The sequence below is a fragment of the Uloborus diversus genome, chromosome 6 (genome assembly GCF_026930045.1).
Source record: "Uloborus diversus isolate 005 chromosome 6, Udiv.v.3.1, whole genome shotgun sequence".
In the NCBI taxonomy this organism is placed as follows: domain Eukaryota; kingdom Metazoa; phylum Arthropoda; class Arachnida; order Araneae; family Uloboridae; genus Uloborus; species Uloborus diversus.
This window is the reverse complement of record NC_072736.1, coordinates 58561280-58577389: the sequence shown is the minus strand read 5'-3', so window position 1 is coordinate 58577389 and position 16110 is coordinate 58561280. Positions and strand designations below refer to the sequence as shown.

The 16110-nt window shown below is 33.0% G+C and overlaps 1 protein-coding gene across 1 annotated transcript in view; it reads left to right on the top strand.

Moving 5' to 3' along the window:
• Positions 1 to 16110, top strand: part of LOC129224054 (angiogenic factor with G patch and FHA domains 1-like) — a 101594-nt gene that overhangs the window by 20745 nt on the left and 64739 nt on the right. Inside the window, exons 7-11 of the mRNA XM_054858454.1 lie at positions 1992 to 2111; positions 2924 to 3085; positions 3377 to 3542; positions 4514 to 4668; positions 14232 to 14333. Coding sequence (XP_054714429.1) covers positions 1992 to 2111; positions 2924 to 3085; positions 3377 to 3542; positions 4514 to 4668; positions 14232 to 14333 — 705 coding nt within the window. The remainder of the gene's footprint in view (positions 1 to 1991; positions 2112 to 2923; positions 3086 to 3376; positions 3543 to 4513; positions 4669 to 14231; positions 14334 to 16110) is intronic.

Sequence of the window (16110 nt, the reverse complement as noted above, 5' to 3'; positions counted from 1 at the left end):
TTTTCGGAAGGGAATCGTGGTGTGTAAGTATCGGCTTTGTTATTGACTTCCAAAAAAAAAATGTTTCGTGAATGGACCTTCATACCTTTAGCACCACTGAGAGTTTAAGTTCTCACACCTTACTGCTCTGATACATCGCTTATTCAAATAACTACTCCTTATTTTCTATTTTTTTTTTCATTGTAAATATGAAAGTAGTTGAAATATGACACCTTGTGATGTTTTATCGTGTAAAGGTCGAAAGAAAAAGAGAAAGTTTCTGACAATTAAAGAAAAGCTAAAGATTATGTTATTGAACAACTATAAAATGTGTCAAAGGTAGCACGACAATTAGGTATGAGTAAATTGTCCATTTGTACAATTAAAAGTCAAGAAAAGGAAATTGGTAAAAGTTTACCAATTAGTATCTAAGAAAAATGCAAAAATTATGAAAATAAGAGCTGCTCTTGTATTGTGAATTTAAGAAAGCAGGGATAAGGATGTTGTCATAAATGAAAACGTTATAAAAGAAACAGTGAAGCGATTGCATTTAAAAATATATTAGAATTAACGATTTGACCACACAACTTAAATCATCAACATCTTCATTTTCTAAAGTTACAAATATAAAATTAGTGTGCATTTGTTTTTCTTACTTCATACTGTACGTACCATACTGATTTATTTTATGTCTTTCTTTCCCATTGATCATTGATTTTTTGCATTGTAGCAGTATTTTATGTTGAATAAAATGTTTTTTTTAATTTAAAATATGTATAAAATTCATTTTTTGTAATAAAAGAAACAGTAATGTATGGCTAAGAAATGGTTTTTAACAGTTTGAGGTGGTGTTTACAAGTGTACAAAACAATTGGGTATGTTTATAAAAATTTTTACCCATACCCTTTTCCACAACGCAAAATTTTGACTTGCCGAGAGGTTCTTGGAATGCATCCCTCGCGTAAGTCAGGACTCGACTGTAATCATATGTATAGTTACGAGGAACGAACTAACTGAAAAAAAAAATCAAGTTCTGTCACCAAAAGCTGGAGTTAGGGTACCATCGTAAACATTTAGGATATGATCCTGATTTAAGAAATAAAACAAAAGTGTTAAGGGGGAGGAGAGAGAGTTAAGGAAAAGTTCCAGTGGGATCATATGCACATACTTTATTTCTGTTACATTTATATCCTTCAAAAGATAAATAGAAATAACATTAATAACATAAAAATAAAAAGTGGCTGCAAGACAGGTGATATGAAAAGTAGGGGGGGGGGGCAAGGGGGACAAATAATTTTCGCTTTCCAATTTAAATGTCCTGTAATTTAATTATTCTTTGTAGTGTCATGCGAATTTCAGCTGTGAGAATTATTCTTTGATTATTATATGCACTTTCTAAACTACAGTGAAGCACCATGTATATGTTTCCCTTTTATACGTTTTTATCAATTATATGTTTTTAAAATTGGTCCCTGCAAAGTCTAATACACATATAAACGTATACCTACTATACGTTTTTTCGTTTGTACGCTTTTTTCATACAGTCCCTTCAAAAACATATAAACGGTGCTTCACTGTATTTGTTTTTACTCTGTACACTTTCATAAGGCAGTTCTAAAATAATGTTTGCTGCAAATTACATTTATTTATTGTTTATAAAAGCATTCATCATAATTTCTTGTTGAAGGTATGCTTAAAAAAATATTTTGAAAAACATTTTTTTCCACTGATTAATTGGCAAAATTTGGGCGATTATAAATAATCAGCAAAGTGGCTGATTTTGGCCGATCAATCGGTACTGCCGATCAAGCAGTGCATCCCTATTTGAAAGTATTAGAAGCTTTTAATATTGCGTTAAATTATGCAAAATAAATTTTGCTTCTATACATTAAGTATAGAAGAAAGTAAAAAAAAAATCAATGAATGTTTCTGTTAGTAAACTGAAATTATTTGATATGTATGGTCCCATTTGTACATAGTAAATTTCTATTTTTTGTTTCGTTTACTTGCAGGTGACTGTGGGTGATCTGGTGAAGGAAGTGGTAGAACAACATTATGAAATGTCAGAGTATGTGTATGATGAGTCGAGTCGTATGTATTATAGCCCATCCACTGGATATTATTTTGACCCTGTAAGCACAATTATCTGCATTTTCTTTGTACAGTCTTGTGACTGTTTGTATCTTTTATGTTCTTAATTTTTATTGGATTACTAGGTGTGCTGCGCGGCTTTGCACTGTCTACCTTGAAAATAAAAGTTGTGTCAAGTGACGCTTGTTCAACAATCCGGCATGAAAAAAGGAAAAGAAAAATGTAAAATTTCCCGACAAATTGCGGAAATATAATCAAAAAGGAAAACTTTTAATTCCCCAATTAACAGGAAAAGCTTCAAAGCTAAAGCAAAACGTTTATTTGTTCACAGTTGAAAAAAATAGCAACAGATCTTTCTTCTCAATGATTTTATCAGCACTAATCAAAACTGAGTGAGCTCGCGGCAGACGATAAATCTCCATTCCCCTCAAATGCTGTGCATCACCCTTCCCAGAACAAGAGTCACCTAAAATAAGATAAAAACCCTCTCTAATCTCCTCCACCTATCCCACCCCTCAAAAAATGTCAATGTGCAGTCTACTCCTTGGACCTACTTTGGGGGGCACCCCTGTAAAATTATCATAGCACAGTTGAAATGCTGTACCTTTTTCGTAATCATTTTTTATAATAGTTTTCAGTGCACAACTATATCTATTAAATTATACAGAGTTGTATACTACAAAAAATCTAATAGTTAAAATTTCTGTACTTTTTGGTTTTGAGCTGAGCTTATATTGCATTATCATTTAGAATAATGAACTCCCATTCTCTTTTGCTTGTTTTAATGCATAAAATGAATTAATGAGTAAATGAGCATTATCAACCAGTTAATATTGAAATCATTTGACTGCAGGTGAAACAACTTTTGTATGATACGTTAAATCAGATTTCTTATCGATATGATAATGAGAAACAATCTTATGAATATTTTGGGAAGTGGAAATCTGAAGACCCCTGCAATGCAGCGAAGAGTAAAAAGCAGCAGGCTAGAAAAATCTTCTGGAGAAAAAAATTAGTAAGTTTTTGTATTTTTCAAAATGTTTTCCTCAAAAACATTTGATTTTTGTGACTTAATGTACTGTCCATCTTTAATTTATCAAACTAAAGTTCATGTTTAAACAGTAGTTTTAGATTTGTAGTAGATTAAAAATGTTACAAAATTCCAAAACAATATTGATAAGTGATTTGCTGCAGAAATAATTCCTAAATAAGTGTCAAATCGAATTTATATCCAAAACTTAAAAAAAAAACTTTAGTTTTTGTTCTTCACTGGTCACAATTTTCACGCTTTATTTTTATTTTTCAGCAAAAGAAGCAGAGTGATACAGAAATTAATGAAGATGATGGAAAACACAAACATTCTCCTGAAGATGACTTTAGCTCACCTGAAGAAGGGGAACTGTTTTCTTCGGATTCTGAAACAGAGCTGCATTTAAAAGATTATTGTCCAGAATATGAAATTGCACAAAAAGGTATTTTTTTTATGTCCTGTGATTTATATATGGATTTGAATTTGGGCCTCATGAAAACTTGAGTTTTAGATAAAAAATGAAAGATTTATGTAAATTTAAAAAATATTTGAAAATAAATAAATGAAACTTACAGAAAATTTAAGTGTTTATTTCTTCACATAAATCTAAAATTTCCGTGTAGGAGATCAGTTGGAAAAGAATCCCACCTTTTTTTTTTTGGTGTGAAAACCTAAGGGACATGAATCAAGCACGATTTCATGAGCTGACCTTGGGCATATGCTCACATAGGCAAATTTTTTACATCTTTTTATACTATTAGCTGATATAATTTGTTGTCTAATTTACAAGTTTTCATCTCCAAAACATTACAGATATTGGTAAAGTTGTTTCGCCCCAATTTATTCTCATCACATGCAGTTTTACATGAAAAATCTGCATTAAAGCTTTGGATTGAACTGGGAATAAACCTGAATTTGAATATTATCTCAATGATTGAAAATTTTAAACTGTTGCCATCTTATGTTTGTTAACAAATAAAATATTTGTAATAATTTTAAGCAATGCTTTTAAAATAACTTTCAATTTTTGCTTTTCGGTTTACTTATGCGATAATTCCAAAGTTGGGATTGTCATCAAGTTTTTGTATGTGTAATTTTATTTTTGCTGTTAATATTGCTTTCTCGTCAAGCATGGGGAGGGATCAGAATTCATAAGAAAGACATAGAAGAAAGTTTCGTGATGCCCATAACATATTAGTTTTGCAAGGTATTGATATTTCTGAGTGGTAGTAAATTTTAAAAATCCTTTTGTGCTTTAACGATTTTTCCAAAATTTAACTCCAATTATTTTTTGTATTTTTATCCTTAACTAGTGCTTATTTTTTATGTTAAGTAATAATTATAAATTGTGTGTGTATGTTTTTTTTTTCTAAATATAATTGTTTGAAGAGTTTAAATTTTGCATTGTTTCAGTTTTTACCAAGGCATACCCCCCATGCATCAGGGTTATGGTGGAAAACTCTGAGACATTAAAAGTTGGCTCACTCATGATGGTCAGTCACATGGGCGGTGTTATTGGGAGAGATGAAGACAGTTTCCTGTGCATACCGGATTCTGGCATCAGCAAGGTGCGGATTTATTTTGACATGAGTGTGTAGGGTATGTGAATTCTGAAACTTATCAGGACTTCAGAAATATAAAAATATTAAATTTGGTTTTGTGGCAACGGTGAGAAATTTTGAAAAAGCATTAGCTTACTATCGTGATTTCTCATAGCATACATGCAGTATATTTGTTTTCAATAGCATTTTGATGTTTTAAATTATCTCTTATTAAAGGTGCAGTTTATTGATTGTGTCACACTTAGAAATAGTGCAATTCTTTAAAATCACTTCTACATTAACTTAAGTAGTTTGGAAATGTATAAAAATCACTATCAATTTCATTTAAAATTGCACTTCAATCTTTAAATCTTTGAACTAGTAATTTACATTTTCCATGCCTGTGACATTTGGTGTTCTGCTAGGCTCAGAGGTGCTTGTGATCGGAACTTCCCGAAAATTTTAGGTTGCCGTTTCTAAACTGAAAACATTCTAAAACTGAAAAATTATTTTAAAAAACTTTTTAAATGCTTTTTTCAATGATTTTTGTGTGCATATGTGAAGAGTTTTTAGGGGGTGGGGGAGCTTTCTCATGGTTTCCGAAAATTTCACACTGTCTTCAGAAAATTTTACTTGAGTCCACTACAGTTGTTCCCACTTAACTGGGTAATGGATAATCGAATACCTGCTTATAAGAATATATATGTGTGGAACAAAAAAAAAAATCCTGTAGCACTTATGTTAAATTCCCTGCTTTGAGAATTTTTTTTTCATCCATATCCCGCCTAATCGCATACATATTCTACGTTTCTTGAGTGAAACTCTTTGTTTCAAGTTGAATTTTACGTCTTTTTCTTGCAAAAGGTCACTATTGACAAAGCACAAAAGAGGTTCACTGTAATCTTATTAGCTGGCTTCTAGCTGTAATCTTATCTAAGGTGTTAAAATACATGAAGGATTGGGTAGTCGATTTGAAAGAGTTGGACCACATGCAATGAGTGGGGGGGGTTAAAATGTTTCTTTGATTGGTCCTGTCCTGTCTCGTTTAATGCTTCAAGGAGCTCGGCTGTGTTGGCAAAAGCCATTATTTTGGTTCTTGGAAAGATTCGTAAAAAGCTTGAATGTATTTTAAATTGTTTAAAACTTGCCTGTAAATTCAAACCTATCCGGGAAAAATAGATTCCCGGTCTTAAAAGACTTAATTATCCGGCGGGCGTATGAAATCCCCAAGTGACTAAACACCCAACAAGTCAATCACGTGTTTCGCCCATCGGCAGATGTGATGTCAGGCCTCAAGAGTTGAGGATCTTTCTGCTGAAAGCAGTGAAGAAAATAATTTAAAATAGCAGCAGTTAAAATATTAACTGTGTTTTGAGTTGCTTTGAGAGGCAATAGATGCAAATTTTGATGACGTCATGTCATTGCGTCTGGGTAACAGTGATGGTTTAAATAGAAAGTCAATCAATCAATCGATCTCTTATGATTTGCTTCCGTTCTGCAGACGGTTTGTTTTGATGTGAGCATGTGAGCTCTGGTTGATTTGTCCACGCAGGGGACGTGGAAGTTTGTTCAAGAAATGTAAGAATTAAAATTTATTTTGCCTGCTAGAAGTGCAGGATAAGTTCTAAAACAGTACCCTATGTTTGGAAGGCGGTTTTGTGAAAATAAAATTTAGAAAGAAAGAGTTGATGTATTAAGAATTAGGCTTAAGGGTGCTCTTCATTGAGAGTCTGAAAGCTTCGGATTCAATGCTAACCTACGGGGAAAGTTGAATGTTATTTTACAAAATTCCTTTGAAGTTTTCAGGTCAATTTTTTTCTGAGTATTTTTCAAGCCTATGTCTGTGTATTTTAGTTTTTACTTTTTTGATACGTCCATTCTTGGATTTTTTAAAATTCGAGAGAAAATGAATTTCTTCGAAAATGAGGTACTGTTGGACCTTTCGCTCTGTAAAAAAGCTGCAAATCGTGCTATCGAAATTTTAAGAACGCCCCAACACGCAAAATATTTCCAGCTCTCTTTTGAGACTAAGTTTGAAATGTTGCGACCACTTCTAAAAAAGTATCGGAGTTCCAACCATCTGAAATATTTTCGAAAAAGCTCAATTTCTCTACTAAGCCACGCCTCACACCAGTCCCTCCTTCTTGAGGGGAAAAACCGGGTGAGGTGTATAAGATTTACAATTATTAGCACAAACGACCGTTTCCATTTACTACTCCCCTCTTTTCCGGAGGCATCTTTCAATGAAGGAATGAATGAGTGCTTTTGAAAGTGAATCCACATGCTTGGAAACATCTTCACGATTTGATTTGTGTTTAGAAAGGATATAGTTTTTAAAGAGTGCTTCTGAGATAATTCTTGTGAATTCTTGTGCTAAATGACCTCCTGAATCCAAATATGACCACCTTTTTCCATTCACACGTCCCGCTTTTTTGGAAATGTCGCCCGCAATTTTTTGAGCAATCACGATTGCTTATTGTTCTCATTTGACCGTTTTTGGTGTCCGTGCCTTTTTCAACTTGGACCAGAAACCTTTGCAGCACCACCGCCGACCTTCCTCTGCTGGCGGCGCGGCACGGCTGCTCCGGTTTGGAGCTATCCGCTTCTCCTGGTCGGAGATGTCCATGTCCTACACACACTCACTTTCACACACATACTCTCACACACGCCTACGTGCATACACACAGGTCTACGCACACACACAACTATGCACAAGTAACCGCCCAGGAGGAGAGGCAGACTTGGGGGGGGGGGACAGGAACCGTTTCTAGAAACAATAACTCCAATGAGTAGGGTCCTGTCTCAGTTCGTGATTGCGAAAAACATAATTTGAATTCAAAATTTCAGAATTCAAATTATTTTTTTTTTCAGTTTTTGACAGTTTCATAGCCATTATTTTTATTTGGAGATGAAGGGATCGTTATATTATACATTAATACTTTTCTGAGGGGCTAGAGAGGTGCTAACTCATGGGGGGTGTTACCACTTATTATATTTTTAAAATCATCAAAACCAATCCTTTTTTCTAGGGGTTTGTTTTACAATTTTTTTCCCTTATTTTTTGGCATGAAACCAGAGTATAGAACTCACACCTATAAACCCTATATCCGAAAAAAAAAAAAAAAATTCACGTTGTAAATTTAAAAAAAGAGGAAGTATCGCATTTTGCGTAAAGTTGCATCGCAGACCTTCAGTGAAGAACCTTTCCGTGTTATTCAAATTAATTCACGGGTATAATTAGGATTAAAATAATCTTAAGTATGCTTATAATATAGCATTAATGAATATTTCTATTTCTGGGGATGCATTACCCCTATTACTTTTCACTACATCAAGAAGGCATAAACAATGGAGCTGGTGCATCCAAAGAAAGATAAATTTGTATATTAATGCTACTTTATAAGCAAATTTAAGGATGCTTTTCACTGAGAGTCTGAAAGCCTATGGATCCAATGTTAACCTGTGGGGAAAGTTGGATGAAGGTTTTACAAATTCCTTTGAAGTTTTCATGTAAATTTTTTTCCGAGTATTTTTCAAGCCTCTATCTGTGTCGTGTACTTTTTGCTTTTTTGAAATATCCATTCTTTGATTGTTTAAAATTCGAGAAAAAATGAATTTCGTTGAAAAAGGTGGTAGGTTACTGTTTGACATTTTGCTTCATAAAAAATCTGGCAAAATATTTCCAGCACTCTTTTGGGACTTCGTTCGAAATAATGCGATTATTTCTAAAAAAAAGGGGTCCAAAACCGTATTCCAGATGCTTACTAGATATTTGGAATCTATTTTTGTCTATATTATACTATGTTACTACAAATGTAAATGCATAAAATGCTTTCCACAGCTCAACAAACATTTTTGAAAATAATTTCTCGAGCCAAACTCGTAAAAAATTCTTTACAAGGTATGTACACATTGATCATGTAATTCATAATACAGTGAAATCCAGTAACAATAAACTTCAAAATCAGGACTGAAAACGTATTTGGTTGAAACGGGTATTTGGTTATGCTGATATACTTTGTAACAGGATTTCACTGAATTTTTCTTTTGAAAACTTTCTAAGGAGAAAAATGATACATACCTGCATTTCTTTAAAGCATGAATGAGTATAAAAAAATTGTTTTAAAGCAGGGGTGGTTTCCCAGGGTAGTGACCCCAAATGGGGTCGTGTTGCGTTTTTTATTCGGTCGAAACATTATTCCTACCACAGTATAGTTGGGGGTGGATCGAATCTAACATAGCAGTTTTGTAATGTAGGATCTAACGTAGCTTTCACAATGTTGCCAGGTTAGGTCCACACCTAGCGATACTTTACTGACATGTAGGCTACGGGATCACAGGTCCTTTACTTGGTCAAAAAAGGGTCGCAACGTGCAAAAGATTGGGAACCACTGGTTTAAATTTACAGATAATTAGAGAACTGATGGGGGAAGGGGGAGAACACTGACCATTTTGTTTTTAACAGGATGAATACACAATGTTCTAAGAATCTTTTGGTAGTCGTGTTACACTGAAATTTTCATAAGCTCAGACAAATAATTTGTCTGACGTCTAAAACATTTCCCTGAAACCTAAGGTTTTTCAATTTTAGCCGGTCTTTATCAATATATATTTGTGTGTATGCACTGTGCAGTCACGCCTGTTCATAGTGAAGTCTAAGGAACCGAATAACAATTTCGTTTATAGCCTCAATTTCGCTATGAAAAGGTAAACAACAAGAAGGGAACTGAACCATAAATACAATATATACGGCTTGAATATTAGTACGAAAAACCAAATTTCTAGTTGAATTTACTTCAAAGTGTCAAAGGTCAAAGTTTTTTAATATTCTGGATTAAAAAAACAAATACATAGCCACAAGTTTTCAATCAAGCAATGCATTTTCTACAATTATAATTTACATCTTTTACTTGTGCTGTTAAGACGTTATTTTTGATGTTTATCTATTTCTTGCTCAAAGCTCATGCTTTTTAAAGTGCATATTTTATTTACAATTTACACATTTAAAAATTGAAGATATTTTGGAACACCCGATTTAAAATGGTGTTAAAGCTTCATTGAAACATTATCATTACTTAATATTATTCATAAATTGGGGAAAAAAATAAAAAAAAATAATAATAATAATAATAATACCAAACAGAAAAGAAAGAAACATTTAGCATCCAGCCCATAGCTTTCATTTGAATTTTGACGTCTTGAATTTAAATTATGTTTTTCACAATCACGAATTGTGGTAGAACCCTACTCGTTGGGTTTCTTATTTCTATAAATGGTTCCTATCCGAATTATATTTGTAAAAGTCATGATTTGAATACAAGACGTCTACATTCAAATTAATTCCAAGGGCTGGATGCTGGACGTTGTTGACTGAATGCTGTTTTTGTCTGAAAAGTATTGTGTAAAATCGAGAGGATCTGGAATAAGTAAAGTCGTTAGCGGGGGACATGAACTTCACCGCCCAGGAGGAGGGGCATGCTCGCGAGGACACGTGGAACAGACAAGTTTGCATTAAAAGCATAGAAAAATCAAGTCGAAAGAACATCGACTATGGACAAGTGAAAACAATAACCAACTGTGGTCGCTCAAAAAAAGAATATATTTGGTCTTGGTCAAGCAATAATAAGGTATTCGAGGGCGAATGATTGGTATTAGTCTCACAACTTTGCCCATATCTCTCAACTTTTGTTGATTTTAAATGTTAACATTTATTAACATAGAAATTACACTATTTTATTGTACAAACGTACAAATTAAATTACACTTGTTTCAGGGTTACTAAGAACATCTTTATCAATAGAGATAGATACATGTGTTTCTGTCTTTTACATCATTCAAAAAGTTTTTATTGGGCCTGACAGATTTCTCTTCCACGTTCTAGAGTTATTTGAGTTACCCTAAGTTTGCTAACAGTTTAAAATTTCCCCGGGACGTCGAGAAGAGATCAAAAAAAGAAAAATTAGAGCAATAAATGTTAGTACACTCAACAATTTATAAATTCTGCTTCATGAATACTTTTATACAAAAAGAGAAAAATTAAATTGAAATATTTTTTAAATTTAAAGGATAGTATACTAATGTGTGTGATTTGCAAATGTCGGATTATATTTTCAATTCTGATATTTTTTTCTGAATATAAATTACGTTTGTAAGACATCGTTCACGTTCTTACGAGCAAACAATTGACGTAAGTAGGGAATATTCCACGTAATTGTTACGATTGATTGATTGCAATAATTTGCATCAATGAAAGCTTGATTGAGTGCAGCTATCAAGTTTAGGACTTCGTTTGCACGAAGCTGTCAACATTGTGTGGTAATAAAAAGGTTTCATTTAATTTCGAAATGCGAGCATGAATGAATTTTCTGAAAATTGTGCTTTTAGCCGTTGCTTTTCTCACCATAGTATCCGCTGAAAGGAAAGCATTTCTGATTATTGTTATTGTTATTATTACAATTTTGAATCGCAGAAAGCAATGCATAACTAATGTAACCAAAAATTGAAAACCATTAGAAAAAAAAGACCTGAGAAGAAAAAAAAATAAAAAAAAGTTTTAAAAAGTTATTCTGTTCCTCCTAACATTTTGCATTTGAATAAGTCGAAGTGCATTGTTCCAAGTGTACTGCAAGTAAACTGCAGCTTGTATTTTTAATTTAAGTACATTATTGCAAGTAATTCCCTGTTGCTCGTGTAATTCCACCCACGAAATGTATTTTCAAATATTCTCAAACATCATATAACTGCGTGCTTCGAAATACACTTCAATAAAAGACTTACCAACTACTTATTATTATAGCCTGTTGCACTTTTCATCTGATGCGTAAAATATTATTATTATTAATATTATTATTATTATTATTATTATTATTATTGAAAAAGAATTTCAATTTTAAGAAGTATATTAATCATTTAGTCTTGTGTATGCTGCTCTAGTCACCATGCTGATTATCTATGTTTTTGTGGGATGATTTGTTTATTGATAGTAAACAAATGCAGCCCTGTGCATGATGAATCACCAGAAAAATATATATAAATATCTAAAATATTATTTGATTAATTAACAAAAATGTCAGTTCAGCATTGCATATCCTCCATCGAATTGCAGAAGTATTCCTTTTTCGACCACACACACACACACATATATATATATATATATATACATATTCTAAAAATAGCGGGATCCCCCCCCCCCCCCCCCCCCCCCCGTCTTTGAAATGTAACCATATCCTAATCAGAAATTGTTTTCTGATTACGCCATTTCTTCCGTCCTCCCAATAATCATCGTTCCACCTCTTGACTGTAAATATCCGATTACCGATATGTAATCCCCCCTCACCCCTCACCCTTTTTTTCCGGGACTACATTATAGTTTTACACTAAGCTTATACCTCTTACGTTTTCCTTTTTTTTTATACAATCATATCCTAATGCAAAAAATTTCATTCTTTAATTAAACTTCATACAAGAAACGAATTAGCTTTATGAACGAAATAAGATTTGGACCTGGTAATTGAGAACATCGTTTAAAAAAAAATAAGACAATCGTTTTTCCTGTTCAATTTATGATAAATTTTCATTTCATTCATCAATTTTTCATGAATATAAAATCTGGGAACGCATATCCAAAAAAAGAACTTTGTTTCAAAAATTACCGCAGACCCTTTGATACTGACTTTATTTTCTGTTCTGTTCAACCTTCGTGTCGGTACTGCTCAAGTGGGGTTTTGGCCACCAGCTAATTTCCTTGATTGCTCTTCACGACGGAGGTCATTTAGGGGTTCCTTTCCCTCCAGAACAATGACAGCTGTGACAGGTCAGGTGTTCCTGCCTTACATCGATTACCGTCCACTCCATTGGCCGTTGAAGTGTCAATCACTTGATTCAGGTTCATTCCCGTCATTCAAGGAAGAAAGTCATTTACACCCTAACTTCAATGTTTTCCCTCACTGAAGAGCAGCCTTAACAGGACCTGGGGAGCCGAAGCTGCTCATCCTAGGTTCCGAGCTGGTCGGACCGTATGGGTTCAGTGTAGGGTGAGGCATCTCTTCGACTGCGTGTCCCCTATTAGGGTGAGGTGACCTCTAATAGACTGTGTGTCCTCTACTACTGAATGTTCTCCTGTTTGGCATAGAAACCAGGTAAATAATTTCCTGTACTGCATATGGTGAGGAGTTCTCTACTGTGGTATGGATGTGCCTGGAATGCAGTGACCATTGACAGAGGATGGTCTGTCGTCCACGAGTGGACGTGTGGTTTTTTTTCAACTCAAAAGTTCATCCTATTGATGGATGTGGCCTTCATGTTTTGTGTGCCAAGTGCTTGTGTGTGGACTTACAAGGGTATGAAGTTTTTCCAATAGTTTTTTCTTGGAAATGTGGCATGCTGTTTAGGGTTGTTTATTGAGGACGTTTTAGAACTGAAATTTAGAGAAAATGAATAATGTGATATATGTTGGAGGGAAATATTTAATTTGTTTATGGGGATTTGATTTTATAAATGTTGAATGTTTGTTTTTCCTATTTACACTTATACATATGTTTTGAATAAAATGTTATTTAAATTGAAATTCAGTTTCCATTGCTTCATTTCTCCCGAACTTACCATTCCACATCCGTTGGTCCTTTTAGCGAGGACCAACAGGCTGCTTTTTGTATAGAAAAGTGGTTCCCAGGGCTTTTTAGTTTTTGTTCCTGGAAGAGGAATTTGCCAATGACATTGTTGGACTTAGTTTAACGTGTGAAGAGGTTCTGTAGCTGGAAAATACAAAAGGGCTTTTTCCGAAATTGGTTTTGTTAATTTTCAGCTCTGCTTTGGACTGATTGTGTGTTAAAATGAATGTAAAAAAGAAGGACGTAATCTTATGTGTTCATTTAAAAGTTTTAGAAGCAATTAAATATAAGAAAAAACCACAGGCAATTGCTTAAGAATTTGGGATTTCTAAACTCAGGATTGGAGAATAAATCAAAATGTTGATGAAATTGAGGAAGAAAAATTTAAGGAAAAATAAAACTGAGTAAATATAAATTTTTTACGCTTTCACATTATGTAGCACATGTAATTTTTTTATCATTTACATAAAACATTAAATATTTTAATTTTGGTGAAATTCATGTCAATATTTAAGTAATATATAATAATTTACTATTTATCATAGTAATAATGAATATAATACCAGCAAAATACTTCAAAAATACGTTTCTTGTATTCCCCGCATAATCGAATAAGGCATGTTGGAACCTTTGATATTCGTTTAAGCAAGGCTGACTGTATCGCCCCTATCTAGGCTATTGAAAAAAAATAAATAAAAATTATAAGATGCAATTTTTTAAATCATAGTAGAAAATTTCTGAAAACTACTAAAGCATTAAAAAAAAGAGACTCAATTAATGTATGTTTAAACATTAACTTGTTTCAAATAATTTACAATAAGATACATTTCATGTACTTATTTCTGTAAGCTCCAAACTTATGAAATGATAAGCAGTTACCTACATGTACACATTTACAAAATGTTTGTGCATATGATTTTAAAATTATTTATTAATTGTATAACTGTGTGTTATGTATTTTTGCTTTGTTCAAAATTGCAGATGCATGCTGAAATTAAATATAATGATGAGTTAAAAAAATACATCATCAAAGACTTGGGGAGTCAGAATGGAACATTCATTAATGACAAAAGACTTTCTCAGGTAAGAGCCTTAAAAATTGTTACATCGCTTATGAAACAAATAAATACCTTTGTGCTTGAAGATTAAATGAATGAATTACAAACGGTTTAATGCACAAAAATTGCAAATTTCTGCTGACATGTGTTTTAGTGTTACAAGGGAATCCCTTTTTCAATGCAAAGAAATGTGAGCTTTTGGATGAAAAGTCCTCTGAGAAAAGCCTTTTACTCGGATGACTTTTCCGGTAAAAAATTATTTAAATCAGAAAATTGAAACGTGATGGTGAACTATTTGTGTGGAGATTTTTTAACATGTTCCTTATGGCTGTGATAGTGTGTGAATATGCGTTTGAAGTGAATTCCCTCCTACACATTTCCTCCATATTTTCTCCACAAGGGTTCTTCTGAAATAACATGAAAGTCATTTAAAGGCATTCAGTGTCGATCAAGTCTGCTTTCTGGTGTGCACTTCAAAGGAAACACTTGAAATTGCTCATCTGAGTTAGAAATAAGATGTATAATTTTATTTCATATGTCTCCTATCGTGGTGTAAATAAATTTATTGGAATTGAATTTTTTTGACATTTATCATTTATGTTAAAGTGCAGAAACTGTTTTCTCTCTTAATCAATGATGAAAACGGTATTTAGTTTGCATGAATACTTAGCAATGGCTGTTAAGTTGTGTGAGCTGGCTGAAGAGATTGTTCACTTTTGTGTCTGTACTTCTTGCGTGTAGTTTCACATCAGTGCATTTTGTGAGAAATGCTGGGAAGGCATGCTTTTGATTTTTGCATAAAAATAGTTATGTTTTTAGTTCAATAAATTTTTTCAAAATTATCTTTAGTAAGTTTGCGTACTCCTTTAAGAATTCAATTTTACCGCATTCAGAAATGGTTTTGTAAATCAGTTGGTGCTATCTCTACCATTAAATTTCCAACAATCTGGTTTCTGTGTGTTCTGATGATCTTGAGTTTTGTTCTGGCCTATGGGGAGTCCATTGCAGAAGATTATCGTCTGATTTTCAAAGGGAAATACATTCCATGATAATTTCCTTTATGGAAAGGCTATTTTTGTATGTTCAGTCCCCACTGAAAAATTTGAATACTAATAATCTTTCTTGTTCAAATTGGACTTTTGCTATAATATAAAAGCTATTCATCAGGCAACAACAGGCAACAAACATTTTTTTACACTTCATAAACCCCATTGAAGCTATATATATATATATATATATATATATATATATATATATATATATATATATATCTTTTTACTTTTTTTTTTTTGAAATATTTTTATTTTAAAAGAATTTTTTTTTTTTTTTTTTTTGCTGGCATTAAAATTTTTTCCTTGCCTACATTCATTTCTTTATTTTTTAAAAACCGTTATGAGGTAAGTTGGTTGAAAACAAGATGAGGGTACAAAATACTCTTTTGGACTTCAGTTCCTTTCATTTCTCTTCTGTTGTCTCCTGCTTTTTACTTTCTTCTATATCAAGAAAGTATTGGATTCATGCTAATTTTTGAATTTCGAATTTTGACGGATGCAAACGTTTTGAGGTGTGCTGAGTCCATTTCGACCATTTTTACTTTCTTCTATATCTATTATATAGAAGAAAGTATTGGATTCGTGCAAATTTTCGAATTTCGAATTTTGACGGATTCGAACATTTTGAGGTGTGCTGAGTCCATTTCGACTATTTTTGGAAAATGTCTGTCTGTCTGTGTGTGTGTATGTGTGTCACGTCTGTGTGTGACCAGTTTTTTGTGGCCGCTCTACAGCAAAAACTACCGCATG